The sequence below is a fragment of the Caretta caretta genome, chromosome 9 (genome assembly GCF_965140235.1).
Source record: "Caretta caretta isolate rCarCar2 chromosome 9, rCarCar1.hap1, whole genome shotgun sequence".
NCBI lineage: Eukaryota > Metazoa > Chordata > Testudines > Cheloniidae > Caretta > Caretta caretta.
The window spans coordinates 54106923-54125787 of record NC_134214.1 but is presented as its reverse complement, the minus strand read 5'-3'; the positions used below and the strand labels follow the sequence as shown (position 1 = coordinate 54125787).

At 48.3% G+C, this 18865-nt stretch overlaps 1 protein-coding gene across 1 annotated transcript in view; it reads left to right on the top strand.

Annotated features, from left to right (window-relative positions):
- LOC125642807 (ovotransferrin) overlaps window positions 1–18865 on the top strand; it is a 72789-nt gene that overhangs the window by 37585 nt on the left and 16339 nt on the right. The window contains exons 19-24 of the mRNA XM_048864616.2: window positions 2–161; window positions 1202–1296; window positions 3222–3299; window positions 5378–5460; window positions 16182–16318; window positions 17692–17746. Of these exons, the coding sequence (XP_048720573.2) occupies window positions 2–161; window positions 1202–1296; window positions 3222–3299; window positions 5378–5460; window positions 16182–16318; window positions 17692–17746 (608 nt within the window). The remainder of the gene's footprint in view (window position 1; window positions 162–1201; window positions 1297–3221; window positions 3300–5377; window positions 5461–16181; window positions 16319–17691; window positions 17747–18865) is intronic.

Genomic DNA, 18865 nt, shown 5'->3' with positions numbered 1-18865 from the left:
GGGACACGTGGCTCTCAGCGCGGGGCCGGGGATGGCGCTGGAGGGCGACCGGCGAAGCGGGCTGCAGCCCTACCTGGACTCGCTGCGGCGGGAGCTGCGGGTGCCGGACGCGACCCTGCTCTCGGTGCTACTGGCGCTGCTGGCCGTGGCCCTGACCCTGCGTGAGTGACCGCGGCCTGATACCCCGGCCCGGTTCCCCGACTCCCTACCCGGCCCGCCTTCCCCTGCCGGTACCCCGGACGTCCTGCGCGGCCCGGCCTGCCTTCCCCCTGCCGCCCCGACAGACCGCCTGGCCTGCCTCCCCGGCCCGGTACCCCAACCCCCTAACTTACTGAAAGTACCAGTGTCACAAATTCAGTGCGCACAACCACCCCCTCCTGTGGTTTATTTTTGAATGCGCTTTTAATTTACAGCGGAATCCCATTTATCCGATCTAATTAGGACTGGGGCCAGATCAGATAATCAGAAATTGGGCTAATCGGGAGAATTGGCAAAGAGCTTTCTATCCCTCATTTTAAGATGAGGTGGGAGTTCAGGCAGTCAGCCCCTGGTGAGTGATGGCTCGCTTAATATGAAGAGCCAGATAAAGGAGGCGTGGATAAAAGGGGTTCTATTGTATATCAATAAAACGTGTTCAAACTGATACGTATATATATCGGCTCAGGAAACTGAAGTTCAGCGTTTCATTTTAATTGTGGAAAAACGCAGATTTTTGTTGTTTTTATTATTGGAGAATTTTGGGTTTTGTATCATGGAAAACTAGGATCCCTGGTCAACTTTGCTCTGTTGCAGCTGAATATTCTCAGATGTGGTCCATGAGTTTTCAGTGAAGTTTGGCTATATGGATAATTTAGAAAAGCTAGTATGAACCATTTGTTAGCTAGAGAGATTTAGAGAAAAAGTGGTGGGACTTGCAAAATTAAAGGGAGTATTATTTAATTTTAACTCTAGCTAATTAATTGTTCATCTATAACAGGTAGTATTAAACCTCGTCAGTAAGAAACTCAAAGCCAGCTTACCTGTGAAGATGCTATGGCACCTCCGTAATGCTCAGAGCAAGGTTAGACGAAAAGGGGTAAGATATCTGAGCTGTATCTAGACTAATACTTCCACCAATGACGAATTACAGATCCAAAAATTGTTTGTACGGATGCACGCTTGGCCATATGCTGGTATCCTATAATTTTTCCTCTTTCCACAGTGGTTTGGAAACTTATCCAGGGCAGGAAGAGCAGCCGGAGGAACGTGCTTCTGGTAGGCCTTTGTGATTCAGGAAAAACACTGCTGTTTGTCCGAGTAAGTAAGGTCTTGTGTGTTTTATAGTACTTCTGCCACTGAGATTTTCAAGGCGAATGAAAGCTGAGTGGCTCGTGCTCTTCATTTCAAACCTTTAATGGGCTGTTTGGGTGCATTTGTGGAAGGGGAGAATTCTCTTTAAATTAAAACTTGCAAGTATAGTATAGTAGATTCTGCTTAATAGAAACCTGGATGTTAACAACTTCCAGTTAATAACATCATTTTGTTGGGAATCAGCCCTGTTGCATTGACTTTAAGGTTACTGGGATTCAGATATTTATTAAGGACAATTTTTTAGGAGGAAGGCTCCAGCTGCAGGTAGGTTTGCAAGCTGCAGCCGGGGAAGGAAGTGCTGGAACGGGTCTTCTCTAGCTGCAGCCCAGCAAACCTGCCTGCAGCTCCTAGTGCTTCCTTCTGGGGCTGCAGCCCAGCAAGCCTGCCTGTGCACAGGGATTGCACAGGAGGTCAGGGGCTGAGGGCTGTGTGGGGAGGCTGGGGAAAGGAGCTGCAGCCAGGGGTGAAAGTAACTTAATGGACTTACCGGTACGCAGGGCGGCCGGGGTCCTGGGCAAGGTGGCAGGGGGGGCTCAGGTGGAAGGGGCGGGGTTGGGGCTAGACTCCCCCAGCCAGCCCTTCGGTGCTGCCCAGCCTGCACTGGCCAGGGCTCTAGCCGCTGGCATGGGCCCCAGGACAGCTGCCCCTTTTGCCTCCCCTCGCGCCCGCCCCCCCCCCCCCCCCCCAATCAGTGGCCCTGCCGGCATGGTCAGCTGTGTACCAGCAGCCATTTTCTTACCGGTACGCTGTGCCGTGCCGTGCCGTACCGGCTTACTTTCACCTCTGGCTGCAGCCCAGGTGCCAGAGCTTCACAGTACCTCTCCTTGTGCTCCCCAGGCTGCACCAGGGAAGAAAGCACTGGCAATCCCTGGAGAGTTGAGGTACTGTGCTGCTCTGTGGATTCCCACTGCCTCTACTCACTGTAGAAGTCCCAGCATCTGGGCTGCAGCCCTGCTGCCTGCAGGCACATTTCCTTGGCTGCAGCCCTACAAGTCGCAGGCCAGCGTTTCCTACCCTGGTTGCAGCCCTGCAAATGTGCCTTCCACTTACTGGCAACTGCTGGATAATGGCAACTTTTTGCATGCCACTGAGGGGTTGCTAATAAGCAGGATCTGGTGCACTTTGTTTTATTCCCTCTTGTTTGCAAAATGCTCCTTGAAACATGAAGATTAGAAAACCTATTTTTTTCTAATTGGTGCATTATTTATTCAGTTTTGAAAAGAACTGGAAATGATGATGACTTTGTAAATGCCTTTTTAAAACATGTTTGATTATAAAGTGGGCCAAATATCAGACCTATGATATTTTATTCTTTTGTTAAAAGAAGTCTCAAAGCTAAGTTCATCTCCTTATATATTCCTGTATTTCCATTACCTTGTTCTAAATGTTGTTTCTTCCCTGATTTTAGAAATCAGGCTGATTAAACAACTGGTTCATACATAAGTAAAAGTTAATTATAGCTCAACACGCTGCTTTTTGTTTGCTTGGGTAGTCTTCAGTGTCCCTATTCTGTTTTCAGTAAGGCTGCTGGGATACAGAGCAAAGAATGTTTAGTGTTTTCTTGAGAAGAAACTGCCTACAGCATTGTAATTGCATGTCATTCTGGACTGTGATTAAGCATTAATGGCAGCTTTGAATTAGGCTTGGTGTTGGAGCCATTCATTTGGGGGGATGGAAGTGTTCCATGGAGATGAAGCCAGCCAATGTTAATTGATTGGGCGGTTCCTGGAATGATAGGAAACAATCAGTGTAACATTTCCTAAAACAGACAATTCCATCATTTTGCTGAAATTTCACTGAGTAGAAAAACCATTTTCTCTGAAGCCTGGAAATAGGATTGATTTTCCTCTGTCTTGTTTTATTTTTAATAGCTGTTAACAGGCACTTACCGAAACACCCAGACCTCCATAACTGATAGCTCTGCTGTTTACAGAGTCAGTAATGACAAGGTAAGCAGACACTGGTTTGGATTTTGCATAAAACTCTTGGGATGTGATGAGTTTGGTTGTGAGTTGGTGGCCTTAGAATTTACAGCTGATTACAGTCAGATTCTGCAGAGAGAGGCACTAGTCTCCGCAGTAGTTAAGCGGAAGCTATCAATCTGATTTGGTATCTCCTCCTCCAAGCTTTGCCAAAACTGGAACCAGTCTGCCTAAAATTTCACTCGGTTGGTCTTAACCTGGAGTAGAATCTTTCTAGAGGGGCTGGGACAAATCCGTGATGGAAGGGCAAAGAGGGAATGGAGGTGTGAGAAGCTCAAGTGGGTTTCATTCCATTGTCAGTTTATATTTTTAGTTTCTTTGGCTCATCGTATCTTCAGAGTAGCAGCCGTGTTAGTCTGTATTCGCAAAAAGAAAAGGAGTACTTGTGGCATCCGATGAAGTGAGCTGTAGCTCATGAAAGCTTATGCTCAAATAAATTTGTTAGTCTCTAAGGTGCCACAAGTCCTCCTTTTCTTTTTGCGTATCTTCAAAGTGGCTTGATCTAGAAACTACAGATTTGTTCCAGTCTTTTAAGGAGGTTGGTTGGGGGATTATTTAGCTATTAAGAGCTGTGTTCATAAGCTAAATAAAGTATGCATGGTGCTAATGGGGCGGGAGTCATGAGAATGGAACCACATGAGGAAAGGGGGCTGGTCCAGAAGAAGCCACAAAAATCTCCAGCAAAACTTTAACCCCGAGTTCAAGGGACGCTCTCAACTTGAAGTCTAGTTATTTAAGTCTTACACCACCCTCACGCTGCTAATATTTGTAAACTTATACTCATATTTTTCTGTTTTTAGACATATATATATTTTTCTCCTTTTTGTGTGAAAGGCCTATACAAATTTTAGGGCAGAGGTCCCCAATCTGTGGGGCTTGCTCCCCTAGAGGGAAGCTGAGGAATATTTAGTGGTGCATGGTTGGGCCCAGGCCAGCCCTCACCGGGGGTAGGGAGGGAGCGGCACCCATCTCTGCCCCTGCCCGCCAGCCCCATGCCCACCCCCAGCGATGACCCCAGCCTCAGCCCCAACCCCTGTCCGCGTTCCCCCTCCCCCTGGGAGCCAAGGAGGGTGGCAGTGCCGCCGTCGGTGGTGGTGGTGTGGGGGGCAGTGGCGGCGCCGCGGGTAGTGGTGGCATTGCTGGCAGGCTTCCTACCTTGCTCGGCGCCTCCCTGGAAGTGGCGACATCCCTCAGCTCCTAGGCAGAGGGGGAGGCGCAGCCAGGCAGCTCTGCACGCTGCCTTTCCCCTAAGTGCCGGCTCCGCAGCTTCCATTGGCCGGGAACTGCAGCTAATGGGTGCTGTGGGGGCAGTGCCTGCAGGCGGAAGCAGTGTATAGAGTGGCCTGGCCCCTCTGCCTAGGAGCCAAGGGATGTTGTTGCTTCCGGGGAGCCTCCATGAGGTAAGAGCCGCCCACAGCCCTCTCCCGTGCCCCAGCCCTGAGCCCCCTCCCACACCCAAACCCCTGCTGCTGCTGGGGAAGGGGGGTGCAGTGGCCTGAGACTGCCCCAGTAGCAGCTGGTACAGTTGGCCCAGGGGCTGCCCGAGCTGCTCAGATGGCCCCTGGGGCAGCCGCAGGAGGCACTGCAGAAGTCACGGAGGTCCTGGAAAGTCACAGAATCCATGACAAACTCTTAGCCTTACTTGTAACTAGTTGTAGCAACACAAAACATGACCATGCTTGAGAACGTATGAAGTGTGTGGGGAAAGGTTCAACTAGCAGTTTAAATCAGCCTGGAGCTTGGCCTAAGAGAGAGATAGTTGTGATGGTAGTATGGGGGCCTCTTACACTCATGTATAGAGGCTGCCTATCAACAGCAAATAAGTGGGAGATTTGGGACACATATGCTGTAGGAGAAATGATGATACCAAAAGGGGCTGGGGAACTACAAAGCAGTCTTGTTTGCCGTGTAGGCCATGTCTGGCTGTAGAAGATGAACTGTCATGTGTCTTGTTGTTACATATTTTATTACCCAGGCCTGCATGATCATGCATATTTGTGGATTAAACATTGATGGAACCGTTACTGCTTCTGGTCCATTTACAGGGCTCTAGTGTGACGCTGATTGACCTCCCAGGCCATGAGAGCTTGCGACTTCAGTTCTTGGAGAAGTTCAAAGCTGCAGCTAGGTAAGTGGTTGAAGAATGGAGGAGATGGATGCTTCAGTCTGTAAATGGACAGAGGCAAAATTATGATACGAAGGCTGGGTTGAGGCGTGAGTTCAGAGAGATTCGAGCAAATCTAGAGCCCCTATAAAGCTGTTCTCTTGTGCCCTGTGTTATAAGGTCAAAAACCAACGTGCAGCCTCCTTCGTTTCCTCCACCCTTCCGTCTCCCGGAACTGCTCTGCCATGTCAGGGTGGGGGTAGGGCACAGGAAGAGGGTGGTAGTAGGCAGTAGGAAATGTGCATGGAACTGGTGTGTGCATTTCTGGAGAGAGTAGAAGGAGGTTTCTCTCAACTCTGCACGTGGCAGGTGTTGCTTCATACCATGATACGCAAACATCACACTGGCATCCCTGGTAAGGCAGCACCCCCACCTGTCCAGCACACTGACCCATGCTGATTTGGACAGGGGTTCAGTGCTGCCTTTGAGCAGAAAGTCATCTTTGATACTAAATCAACAAGGTTGCTTGTGCAGCGCCTAGACTTTCCTTGGAGGCCTCCCACAGTGCTGTTCGTGTCAAACCCTGCAAAGCTTACAATGTGGCAGCCAGGATAGCATAGCTGCCTGGCCCCCATTGTACAGGCAGAGCATGCAGGTAGCATTTAGCAGAATTGCATTCCCAACATTTTATTCAATATAGTCCAAGCTTCTATGTAATGGAGCAAATCTTAGTTCAGGGGACTTGCCCCAGAGGGCAGCATAGAGAGAGCTGAAGGCAGTTTTTTGCTGGATTTTTGATACCAGCTTTCTGAAATAGCACCAGGAAAGTGAACCCATCAAGATGTTGTGGTTTTTTTGTTTTTTTTTTTAGGGGAGGGGGCACAATTGAGCTTTAAGAGTGGATCTTCAGCACCCCAAGTTAGTACAATCCGTGCTCCTTGGGACTTCTCTCCTTTTTTAAAATCTTTTCCATGCTAGTTAAATCCTGTACTTCTCCCTGTGTCCTGCTCCACAGCCTCAGGTAGTGGCCTGGGTTCAGACTAAGGGTGCGTTGGGAAATGACTTACTCTTTTACATTTCAGAATTAATGTCAGTCACTGGGAGGGTTGTCGGGTTCTCTTTGGTGGGGTTGATATCAGCTGATAACTGGTGGGAGTTGCTGAGCCATCCATACCATAGTGTTAGCAGGAGGTTGGCTATGCACAGGGGAAGAGAGCTTGCCTATGCTGCATTCACGTTGCTAATCTGCCCCAGGTGTTCCAGACCTGAGCTTCTGCCAGTGCCCCTCAATCATGATCTGCTCAGAAATTAACCAGAACTGGAAAGTTGCAGATCACCAGATGTAGGAAGTGGTTTGCTGTTGTAAACAAAGGGCCTCCAGAGGTCAGGCCAAAAAGTGGCTTTGACTTGGGATGTGTTCGGAACACAAGAACCAATTGCTGATGCATTAAACCCTCTGCCCTTGATGGTATTTCTTAGAGGGCTTTCCCTTCACCTTCCCACTTCCCTGGTTCTTGTCATGCAGACAGTGTGACGAAGTGGGACTGTTCTTAATGTTTTCTCTGAATACTGTGTAGGTACCTCAGTTTCCCCTATGCATTTCTTAAGGATCTAGGTGGTGGGATAAGGGTGTGTGATTGTTGCAGAGCCCTAGAGGGCAGGGGTGATGCGGTCTGCACAGAGAATGGCCAACACTCTGTCTCCTGGCAACTGATGGCCTGGGCCCCTCCCCTGCAAGGTGCCAACTGAAGATGTTGGAGAACAAAGAGATCAGGTGGCCTCCTGGCCCTGGGAAAGAGACAAAGGCCAGAGAAGGGGCTGGAGGGAGTCTCAGTTTGGAGCTGGCTGTGGAAATGGAGGGAGGCCCAGCACTGGGGCTGGGCTCCCTACCCTCCCAAGATGGACCTGACTGAGGGGTCCTGTTTTCTGTACCTACAAGCTCTGTTTTGGACTGTGCTCCTGTCATCTAATAAACCTTCTGTTTTACTGGCTGGCTGAGAGTCACAGTGAATCGCAGGAAGTGGGGGGTGCCGGACCCCAACTCCCCCATGCTCCATGACAGATGGCAAGCAGCAAAAGACCAGAAGTCAGAAATGCAGACAATGCAATGTTTATTGGGGTTAGTTTCCAAGCAAGCATATTCCAAAGCCCTTCACACCAGTCGGGTGTGTCTCTGATAGTCTGTTCCCCAGTGTTCCATTCCCAGCTCTGATGCCACAGAGCATTTACCCCATGTAAATCTTAAACATAGCGGATCTTAAACATAAAAAAGAAGCTTACAAGAAGTGGAAGGCTGGACATATGACCAGGGAAGAGTATAAAAATATTGCTCGGGCATGTAGGAATGAAATCAGGAGGGCCAAATCGCACCTGGAGCTGCAGCTAGCGAGAGATGTTAAGAGTAACAAGAAGTTTCTCTTCAGGTATGTTGGCAACAAGAAGAAAGCCAAGGAAAGTGTGGACCCCTTAATGAATGAGGGAGGCAACCTAGTGACAGAGGATGTGGAAAAAGCTAATGTACTCAATGCTTTTTTTGCCTCTGTCTTCACTAACAAGGTCAGCTCCCAGACTGCTGCGCTGGGCATCACAACATGGGGAATAGATGGCCAGCCCTTTGTGGAGAAAGAGGTGGTTAGGGACTATTTAGAAAAGCTGGTCGTACACAAGTCCATGGAGCCGGACGAGTTGCATCCGAGAGTGCTAAAGGAACTGGCGGCTGTGATTGCAGAGCCGTTGGCTATTATCTTTGAAAACTCGTGGCGAACGGGGGAAGTCCCGGATGACTGGAAAAAGGCTAATGTAGTGCCAATCTTTAAAAAAGGGAAGAAGGAGGATCCTGGGAACTACAGGCCAGTCAGCCTCACTTCATTCCCCAGAAAAATCATGGAGCAGGTCCTCAAAGAATCAATCCTGAAGCACTTACATGAGAGGAAAGTGATCAGGAACAGTCAGCATGGATTCACCAAGGGAAGGTCATGCCTGACTAATCTAATTGCCTTTTATGATGAGATTACTGGTTCTGTGTATGAAGGGAAAGCAGTGGATGTATTGTTTCTTGACTTTAGCAAAGCTTTTGACACTGTCTCCCACAGTATTCTTGTCAGCAGGTTAAAGAAGCGTGGGCTGGATGAATGCACTATAAGGTGGGTAGAAAGTTGGCTAGATTGTCGGGCTCAACGGATAGTGATCAATGGCTCCATGTCTAGTTGGCAGCCGGTGTCAAGTGGAGTGCCCCAGGGGTCAGTCCTGGGGCCGGTTTTGTTCAATATCTTCATAAATGATCTGGAGGATGGTGTGGATTGCACTCTCAGCAAATTTGCAGATGATACTAAACTGGGAGGAGTGGTAGATATACTGGAGGGCAGGGATAGGATACAGAGGGACCTAGACAAATTGGAGGATTGGGCCAAAAGAAATCTGATGAGGTTCAATAAGGATAAGTGCAGGGTCCTGCACTTAGGACGGAAGAACCCACTTAGTCCTGCACAGCTACAGACTAGGGACCGAATGGCTAGGCAGCAGCTCTGCGGAAAAGGACCTAGTGGACGAGAAGCTGGATATGAGTCAGCAGTGTGCCCTTGTTGCCAAGAAGGCCAATGGCATTTTGGGATGTATAAGTAGGGGCATAGCGAACAGATCGAGGGACGTGATCGTTCCCCTCTATTCGACATTGGTGAGGCCTCATCTGGAGTACTGTGTCCAGTTTTGGGCCCCACACTACAAGAAGGATGTGGATAAATTGGAAAGAGTCCAGCGAAGGGCAACAAAAATGATTAGGGGTCTGGAACACATGAGTTATGAGGAGAGGCTGAGGGAACTGGGATTGTTTAGTCTGCAGAAGAGAAGAATGAGGGAGGATTTGATAGCTGCTTTCAACTACCTGAGAGGTGGTTCCAGAGAGGATGGTTCTAGACTATTCTCAGTGGTAGAAGAGGACAGGACAAGGAGTAATGGTCTCAAGTTGCAATGGGGAAGGTTTAGGTTGGATATTAGGAAAAACTTTTTCACTAGGAGGGTGGTGAAACACTGCAATGCGTTGCCTAAGGAGGTGGTGGAATCTCCTTCCTTAGAGGTTTTTAAGGTCAGGCTTGACAAAGCCCTGGCTGGGATGATTTAATTGGGGATTGGTCCTGCTTTTGAGCAGGGGGCTGGACTAGATGACCTCCTGAGGTCCCTTCCAACCCTGATATTCTATGATTCTATGTCCCCCTTCCCAGCTCGGACGCTGCAGAGCCTTTCCTGTGTCCCTGTTCCCATTCCCCCACCTTATCAAACATGATTCCAATTTCCCCTCCACTTCCTGTTTGACCCCAGTTTATATAGTAATATTCTCAGCTATACCTTAACCAATCATTTTACTGAAATTTAACTAACCAATCCTAACATATTGTAACATAATTCTCTAACCAAATATATCCCACTACCCTAATTAACTTACACCTAGCAAAATTAATTATACAGCAGACAGAAACAATTAGAGAACCAGACAGATTAACAATAGAAAAGAGGGGGCCATAAAGAGAAAACCCTACGGAAATGACTGTTTCACAGCCACAACCATTGATATATGATTTATTGCGAGACAGGATGCTATCAAACAGTTTTCTTTACTGTTTCTTCATCTGGTGGTGATGGGCACTGTCAGGACAGGATCGTCTTCCTAATAGCCCGATACCACCTTATTCAATGTGAAAGGTTTGGGATGTGAGGATGTGACTGTATGCTTCCCAGCTTTTAAGGTTGCCCCTGCTGCTTAGCCAAAGGCCTTAGCCTAAGAGCAAGGCCTCAGACTATCCTAGTGAGAGAAGGCCCTTACATAGGAGGACTGTGATTTTGATCCTTTGTTTTTATACCCCTGTAACTAGCTAAGTGATAAACATACACCTAAGTTCTTAAAGTATAGGCCTTTGCAGGCAGGCCTGAATATCTATATTCTAACAGTACTGTCTGTTGCAGCCGTTCAGATAAGGAATTCTACTAGTCTGTCACCTCAGCCTGTCAAAATGTATTCTTACCCTCTTGGCTCCCTGGTGTTAAATGCAAGCTTGCTCAGACATGAGACGGTGGTGGGGGTAATTGTAATCCTAAACAGTGCTACCAAGAAAGAAATCTCATTCTTTCTGGTGTTCCACAGCCAGCCTGCAGGCCCACTTCTTCTCGGGCCCTGATCCCCAGCAGTAGCTAGGAGAAGCCCTTAATGAATGTACATTACTAGTTCTGTGGCTGACGTGAATGGCATAGTTGCTTGTTTGTAACTTTGGTTAAAATTTTTATTAAAGTGTCCAGGCCTCCTACCTCCTCCTCTATGAGGGGCTCGTGTTTCCCATTGTGCATAGTACAGAGACTGTCCTAGTAAGGAGCATTTTTTTCTATCAATCCTCTGGGAAACCTGCTCTCAAAGACAAGATACTGAGTTAACGGCTAATGGCTTCTTGCTGGGTGGGATGTGTTTTAGTTATCCAAGTCTGAGTTTGTGGTCAAGAGTGGGATAATGCTTATTTAGAGAAATACAAGCTTTTGCTGGGACTGTGAGACTGGGAAACCCATAGACCACTTGTTGCAGTTTTATCTTCTGAAACCACCCTTGTAGATTCTGATGGAGAAAGATACCAAGAACTCAAGACCCTAATGACTCAGGAAGGTCACAAGTCCAAAAAGGAAGTTGTTTTCTCCTTTGACCCTTCTTATTCAGTGAAGGGGACGTGGTGATGTCAGCACTCAGGATAACCTTTAGCCACAGAGCCCCACAGCTCAGCAAGGCGAAGAGCTAACTTGCATGTACTGAAATGCAAATTAGATGGTTGCTCTCTGTAACTAGGTTGTCTGGATGGTGCCCCCTTGTGGACTCTCTGGGCAAAGCTTGCCATACTTCAGGTCCTCGCAGCTATGGGGTCATGGTGCCTTAGCCTTCAGGCTATGACATGTTCAAGTTCTATCCCCTTTCGGGGGTGTCAGTGTTCAGAACGAAAAGGAAAACATAAGACTTCAGAATGGGTGTGTTGGGAGCATCCTGCTTTTCTGCTCTGGGCTTGTCTCGGGGGGCTAGTCCCCTTGTCAGTCCCACCCACCACATGGCTCGTCCAGGCAGCAAGCTGCCTTATGCTTTTGGCTGGAGTCAGGCATCCCTCGTCCAGGAAGAAGCAGAGCCCCGAGTTGGGCTGGGTTTCCCCATTTTAATTCCCCTCTCCCCATCTGACATTGGCCGCAGGTAGAGCGGGGTGAAGTCCAGTGGATCCACAGGCTCTCCTGAACCCCATCATTGCCCTTGTGGCGCAGAGAGGCCCAGTCAGAGAGGCCCAGTCACGCTCTCTGTTTGCAGCAACCTTCTGCTGGTGGTAACAGGAATGCGCTCATGTCTGCCCAGCTGTATGGGCCTGGCTCCAGCCTGAGGGGGAAGATGGGGTGGTCAGTTGATGCAGCAGCCTTTCACCTGGTCCTGGGTTCAACTGTGGCATGGTCAGGAGTGAAAACACATTTGATAAATCTTATTCTCGTACCTGCTAGCACAGTAGGCAGCTTCTGCTGCGAAGTGGGGTGGATCGAATGGTCGGAAAGTATTACAGGGGACTATTCTGGAGAGTAAGGGAGGTGAATTTACCTTGGTGCCTCTCTCCATCTCTGGCTTGAGGACTTTTCCAGGAGAGCATCCAGCACAGCTCAAGGACGCCTCAGTCCGGATTTGGGTGCATCCTGTGTGGGCCCCCATGGAAGTGACTGTGACGTTGCACTCCATATGTTTATGGAAATATGCTTATGAGTATAAATATAATGTAACTGGAATATGCCTTTTTTGCAAAAGGTCTCTTGTAAGGTATCATTACAAAGCTTATAATCTACTGAGTGTGTTCATCCTATTTGTATGAATGTATCATTCTGGTATCTGAAGCTAGAAATATGAAGTATTACTCTGAAGTCCTATTGTAACTATGCAAAGTGTGGGCCATTAATGGTGGTTTGGAATCTTGATGGCTCCCATTAACAAGGACAGTTGGTTGTAAATGGCTCTGTTTACTTATAAGCCTTCCTATGTTCCTGTGAGTCAGGTCGGGAAGAATGAAGGCTTGGGGACCCACAGGACATGTGACCATGTCACCTGGTACTGGAATCCATCTTAAATCTGGTGCTTTTCCATTTAGAATGAGGGATGGGAACTCGGAGAGAGACTAAGGGCATGGCCACAATTGCAGATGTAGAGCGCTTTGAATTAAACCCGCCTTTGGAGTGTGCCGTAGGGGAAGTGCTGCAGTCTGTCCACACTGACAGGAACAAGTGTACTGGCATGGCCACATTTGCAGCACTTGCAGCGGCATTGGGAGCGGTGCATTATTGGCAGCTATCCCACAGAGCACCTCTTCCCATTCTGGCGCTGTGGCTTGTGGGAAGGGGGCGGGGTATTCTGGGTCCTGTCCCAATGCCCCGTGATGCATCGGTTCACATCCCAGCAATCCCTGTGCTTCCATCCATATTTGGCGCCGTCTTTCAACATTTTTTTTTGTACTGCGTGCTCTGTCTTCCCTTTCAGTCTGCGGGAATGGAGTCCGAACTGCTGAGGAGTATGCTGACGAGTCTTGCCAGCACGTCACATTTGGCAGTCGAGTTATTCCTTATGATCCAAAGTGACAGTGAGGGTTCTGACGATGATATTGACTCAAGTAATGCATATGACATGAGTTTGCTTGTGGCATTCATGGACATGATCACCACCGTGGAATGCCGCTTTTGGGCTCAGGACACAAGTACCGAGTGGTGGGATCACATCGTGATGCACGTCTGGGATGACGAGCAGTGGGTGCAGAACTTTCGGATGAGAAAAGCCACTTCCATGGGACTGTGTGAGGAGCTCGCCCCCACCTGCGGCGCAAAGACACAAGCTTGAGAGCTGCCCTGACTGTGTGGAGAAGTGGGTGGCTATTGCAATCTGGAAGCTGGGAACTCCAGACAGCTATCAATAGGTCGCTAAGCAGTTTGGAGTGGGGAAGTCGATCGTTGGAATCATGTTGATGGAAGTTTGCAGGGCCATTAATCTCATCCTGCTCAGAAGAACCGTGACTCCGGGTAACGTGCATGACATTGTGGATGGCTTTGCACAAATGGGTTTTTCTAACTGCGGAGGGGTGATAGATGGGACGCATATTCCAATTCTGGCACCAGCCCACCTAGCCTCTGAGTACATTAATCGGAAGGGGTATTTCTTGATGGTTCTCCAGGCACTTGTGGATCACCGTGGGCATTTAATTGATATTAACTCGGGCTGGTCCAGAAAGGTGCATGACGCACGCATCTTTTGGAACACTGGCCTGTTCAGGAAGCTGCAAGCCGGAACTTTTTTCCCAGACCAGAAGATCACCATATGGGAAGTGGAAATACCCATTGTGATCCTTGGATACTCCTCTTACCCTTTAATGCCATTGCTCATGAAACCCTACAAAGGGAGCCTTGACAGCAGTAAGGAGCGGTTCAACAACAGGCTGAGCCAGTGCAGAATGACTGTGGAGTGTGCTTTTGGCCATTCAAAGGGCTACTGGCGCTCTCTGTATGGGAAGCTGGACCTGGCCGGTAACAGCATCTCAGCAGTTATATCCGCGTGCTGTACCATCCATATCATTTGTGAAGGGAAGGGTGAACGATCCACTCAGGTATGGAACTCAGAGGTTCAACACCTGGAGGCTGAATTTGAACAGCCAGAGAGCAGGGCTATTAGAGGGGCCCAGCGTGGGGCTGCAAGGATTAGGGATGCCTTGAGGGAGCAATTTGAGGCTGAAAGCCACCAGTAATGTCTGGTGCCCTGCACGGGAGTAAAGTGCAGTGGTTCCAATGTTAGTAGGAATCTGTGTTTGCTAAGCTCACTTGCAGTGCCTGTTTCTTTCCTGGGCTAAGGTATCTTTTACTTTATGTAATAATAAAGAATTTTTTCAAAGCCAAAAAATTCATTTATTGAAAAGAAACCCAACTGCTTGGGAAACAGGGCAAGGGGGTGGGGTGGGGAACGTACAATCACAGATTTGCGTATGTCCTGTTATCATACTCAGCCTTCGTGTCTGGAGTGCTGTGCAATGAGTGCTGCACTTCAGGATGGCTGTACTGCATGGTAATGGGGGTTGAGTGCAGTGGGTAAGGGTCATAGTTTTCAGGGCTAGGTGGTGAAACTACAGGTGTTGGAGGTAGCTGGTGGCGGTAAGAACCCAGATGTTGGGGAAAGTGGGTTGGAGGGGACATGGGGGCACAAGGGAAAGAGTTTTGGGACAAGGGCTGCAGGGGGGATCGGGACGGTAATTATGCAAAATGTGGGCCATTAATGGTGATTTAGAATCTTGATGGCTTCCATTAACTAGGACAATTGGTTGTAAACAGCTCTGTTTACTTGTAAGCCTTCCTGTGAGTCAGGCCAGGAAGAATAGAGGCTTGGGGACTCACAGGACATGTGACCATGTCACCTGTTATTGGAATCCATCTTAAATCTGGTGCTTTTCCACTTAGAAGGAGGGATGGGAACTCAGAGAGAGACAAAGGATTCCCGTCTTGTGCCAAAGCTATAAAAGGGGGTGGAATAGAACAAAGGGGGCTGCCAAGAGCTGTACCGGGGAAAGGATTGGGCCCAGACTAGGAAGGAGTCAAGTCTGTAAAAGAAGCTTATTGGAACATCTCTAAGGGTAAGACTTTATCTGTAATCAGTTTCTTAATGTATTAGGCTTAGACTTGTGTGTGTTTTATTTTGCTTGGTAACTTACTTTGTTCTGTCTATTACTTGAAATCACTTAAATCCTACTTTTTATACTTAATAAAATCACTTTTGTTTTTTAATTAACCCAGAGTAAGTGATTAATACTTGAGGGAGCAAACAGCTGTGCACATCTCTCTATCAGTGTTATAGAGGCCTGACAATTTGAGTTTACCCTTTATAAGCTTTATACAGAGTAAAATGGATTTATTTGGGGCTTGGATGCCTTTGGGTGCTGGAGATAGGTAACTTGCTGAGCAGTTTTTGGTGAAAGTCTGCAGCTTTGGAGGCGTGGACCAGACCTGGGTCTGTGTTGCAACAGACTAGTGTGTCTGGCTCAACAAGAGAGGGTTCTGGAGTCCCAAGCTGACAGGGAAAATGGGCTCAGAGATAGTTTCAGCACATGAGGTAACAGACCCAAGTGGGTCTCTGTGACCAAACCCATCACAGTGACGATGCTGCAGGTCAGGACTAGAGCTGGGCGCAACTTTTTGATGGAAATTTTTCTGGCAAAAATTGCAGATTCAGCAGCCCCGGGGTGCGGTGACAGTCTGGGTCCAGTGCGCCCAATTGTTTCAATCCGGAGGTGGGGGATCTAAATGAAATGATGTGATTTGAACTAAAAAAACTATTCTGGTTTTGTTCCAGTTTGCAGTTTTCTTTCACTTTATATTTAGAACCTCATAATGTGAACTGAGCCAGCTGAGAGGCTTTGTTCCAGCTGAAATGATTTTTTTTTTTTTAAACTTTTCCTGCATTGCCAGTGAACAGAAAAGTCCGTTGATCACCCAGCCCTGGTCAGGGCTCGAGTGAATTGACAGAACTGCGTGGGAAGGCTTGGCCTGTGCTGGCCCCTTCCTTCGTCAGGAGCGCTCTGAACGACTCCAAAATAAAAGCGTGCTGAGTGATCATGTGACAATCCACTGGGGGAAAACCCCCCTGGGGATGAGGACTTGAGGTGTGGGCTGCATGGCAATCTGAGCCTGCCAGCCACTTGGCTATGTTGTGTTCACTCCCTTTTGCACAGAGCGATCGTGTTTGTCGTGGACAGCGTAGCGTTCCAGCGGGAGGTGAAGGACGTGGCAGAGTTCCTGTATCAGGTCCTGACTGACTGCACCGTGCTGAAAAACGCTCTGCCACTGGTGATAGCCTGCAACAAGCAAGGTACTGTTCATTGATCGGGAAACTACAGCCCCTGGGGGCTGGATGTTGAATAGGCCAAGTCTTTCTGGGTTAGCTCACAGAGTCTGTGGTGTTCTGCAACCTCTTTTCTTGGCTGACATGGGTGTTGGGTGGGCAAAAAGAGGTTAGGGGACCTGTCAAAAGACGACTGGCTCTTTAAGTGGGACTGGGTCCACTGCCCCTGCTGCCCAGTTGAGCTAAGAGAAGGCACCTGGGCCTTATAAAGGGGGAAATAGCAGCAGATGGGTTGGCAGGTGTCTGCAGACAGTGCAGGGAGTAAGAAGGCTCCTGAGTTAGAACAGAAGGCTTCTGGAAAAGGCCAAACTCCAGGCAAGAGGTGCTGGGAGAGCGGGAAGACAGACCCTCAGGGAGGGGAGGCTGGGCCCAACTTTGGACTAGGGCAAAGGCTGTGTAAGTTTGAGTTCTTTATTGAAAGACCTTTGTGCCGGACTTAATAAATTGGAACCTAGGACAGGAATGTTTTGAATATCTGCCTTGAGTGAAGGGGAAACTGAGGCAGGCCTCAGTGGGAGCGCGAAAGGGCAGGCATGCCCTTTGACAGGACCACATAGAAAAACCTGGTGTGTCCTGTCCAAGTCTGGGCCCCACCAAAGTAAGGGGGGAAACTAATTCCAGAGTCAAAGAGCTCTAGGCAAGAACGCTACCACCAGCCCTGCTTCTCTAGGTTAATGTAGGGGCTCTGGTGCTTCGATGATTCCAGCTGCACAGGAGTTACCCAGGGAGAGGCAGCTTATTAGTGAGCCATTGAGGTAGAGAAGATAATTTTCCAAAAGTGAACAGAGTGCACCCTGCAGAGTTGTCTTCCTGAATCTGCAATCAGCATAATACAGTAGCCCCGAGAACAGGGTCAGCTGCCTGTGTGCATTTTGCAGTGTTGCCTCTGAAACCGAGAAGCAATTTGAATGTCAGCATTAGCTATGCTGCAAAGTTGTGTCTCCAATAGACCGACGCCTGCAGCACACTGAAAGCTCAGGCAATGTGAAGTCAGTGTAATTTAATATCAAAATAACACAAGGGAATCTGTCCTGGCTGTGGTGTTCACTTTCATATGTAATTCAGACAAACATTTCCATTCTGTAATCTACCTGAGGCAGCTGCAGAATTCCCAGTTTGCCACACTGGACTGCCACAGAAAGTAGGGGGTCTTGCTGTTGACTGTAACTCCAGCCAGCCTTAATTCACATGGGGCCCTGGTTAAAATACCAGGTGATAATATTATAGTGATGGGGTCTTGTCACTGAGCGTTCATCCCCACACGGAGCCCACTTTTCCATGTCTTGGAAAGAAAATGATGATGATCCAAGTGTAATTTTTTTAAACCACTTTTTTTCTAGATATCACAATGGCAAAATCGGCCAAGCTTATTCAGCAGCAGCTGGAGAAAGAACTGTAAGTGTGGAGTGGATTTTGTTAGACATCTCAGTGCCCCTCTCCCTATTTTACCCTCGCTGATCTCCTCTCTTGTCAAGCAAAAGTCCCCTTTTGTGCATGTGTGTGGCCATTTCACAGTGAAGAAAGGAGCCAATACATAAATACGTAAAATCACAGCAGCCCTGTCAGGTGGGGATTTTCTGAAGGAAAACACTGATGTAAAAAGTGGGCGTGCACACAGGCTCCTAATCTACTGGGGAGGGAATGTCGGACCTTAACTACATGGCAGGAGCAGTGACAGAGCTCTCCTGTGTTCCAGCGGGTTACGTGTTCACAACACGCTGTAGAGTTCACTTACAAGGAAGGTGATGCAGCTGCTATTGATTGTATTATCCAATTCTGCCCTTTAAGTGTTTAAAAAAATAGGAAGTGGGAGGGCAGAGGAGAGGGAACCTCTCTACTTGTCTGCTAAGACCACATTCAGATTAAAGTGATGAGGATTTAATCAATCATGGAGTCATCAGCTCATTAGCCCTTCCTGGGACAGTCAGTGTGGCACCTGATTTCTAGGAGAAATGAAAATCGGAACCTATTTGATACAGTCGGTCTTGCTCCCCATGATTGTAACCAGACTGAGTCTGCTCTGGTCGGCCCATTAAATCACTTCTGCACTTTGTCCAGTAGATGGCGGTGGTGTTATTTAAATGGAGCCTGTTCCAGCCTGAATGCATGCCCCTCCCTTTCATAAACAGAATTAGATCCGCATTATGGAGCTCAGAGGGGAAAGAGGCTGAAGGGTAATTTTCTGCTGTTCCAATGTTAGGTGTTTGCAAGTTGTTTGTGTCCTGAGACTGGTTTTCTGCTTAGAACTCACTGGCTAGCGTGCCAGCACTGAACAGGGCCTTGCGATTCCCATGGTGTTTGCCTCCTGCTATACAGTCCCCTCAAAACACTACACTGGCTCTTCTTGGCATGGCAGGTTCTTTTCCAGCCAAGCCTGACCGGCAACGGATCCACTATGTTGTCCATAAAACAAGGTCTCTGCTGCGTTGGTGGGTTCAAATAACAAAAGCTACGAGGCCTGGCTGAGAGAGAGAGGACTTGGGCAAATAGTTCAGGCATAAGAAGGGCTGTGGA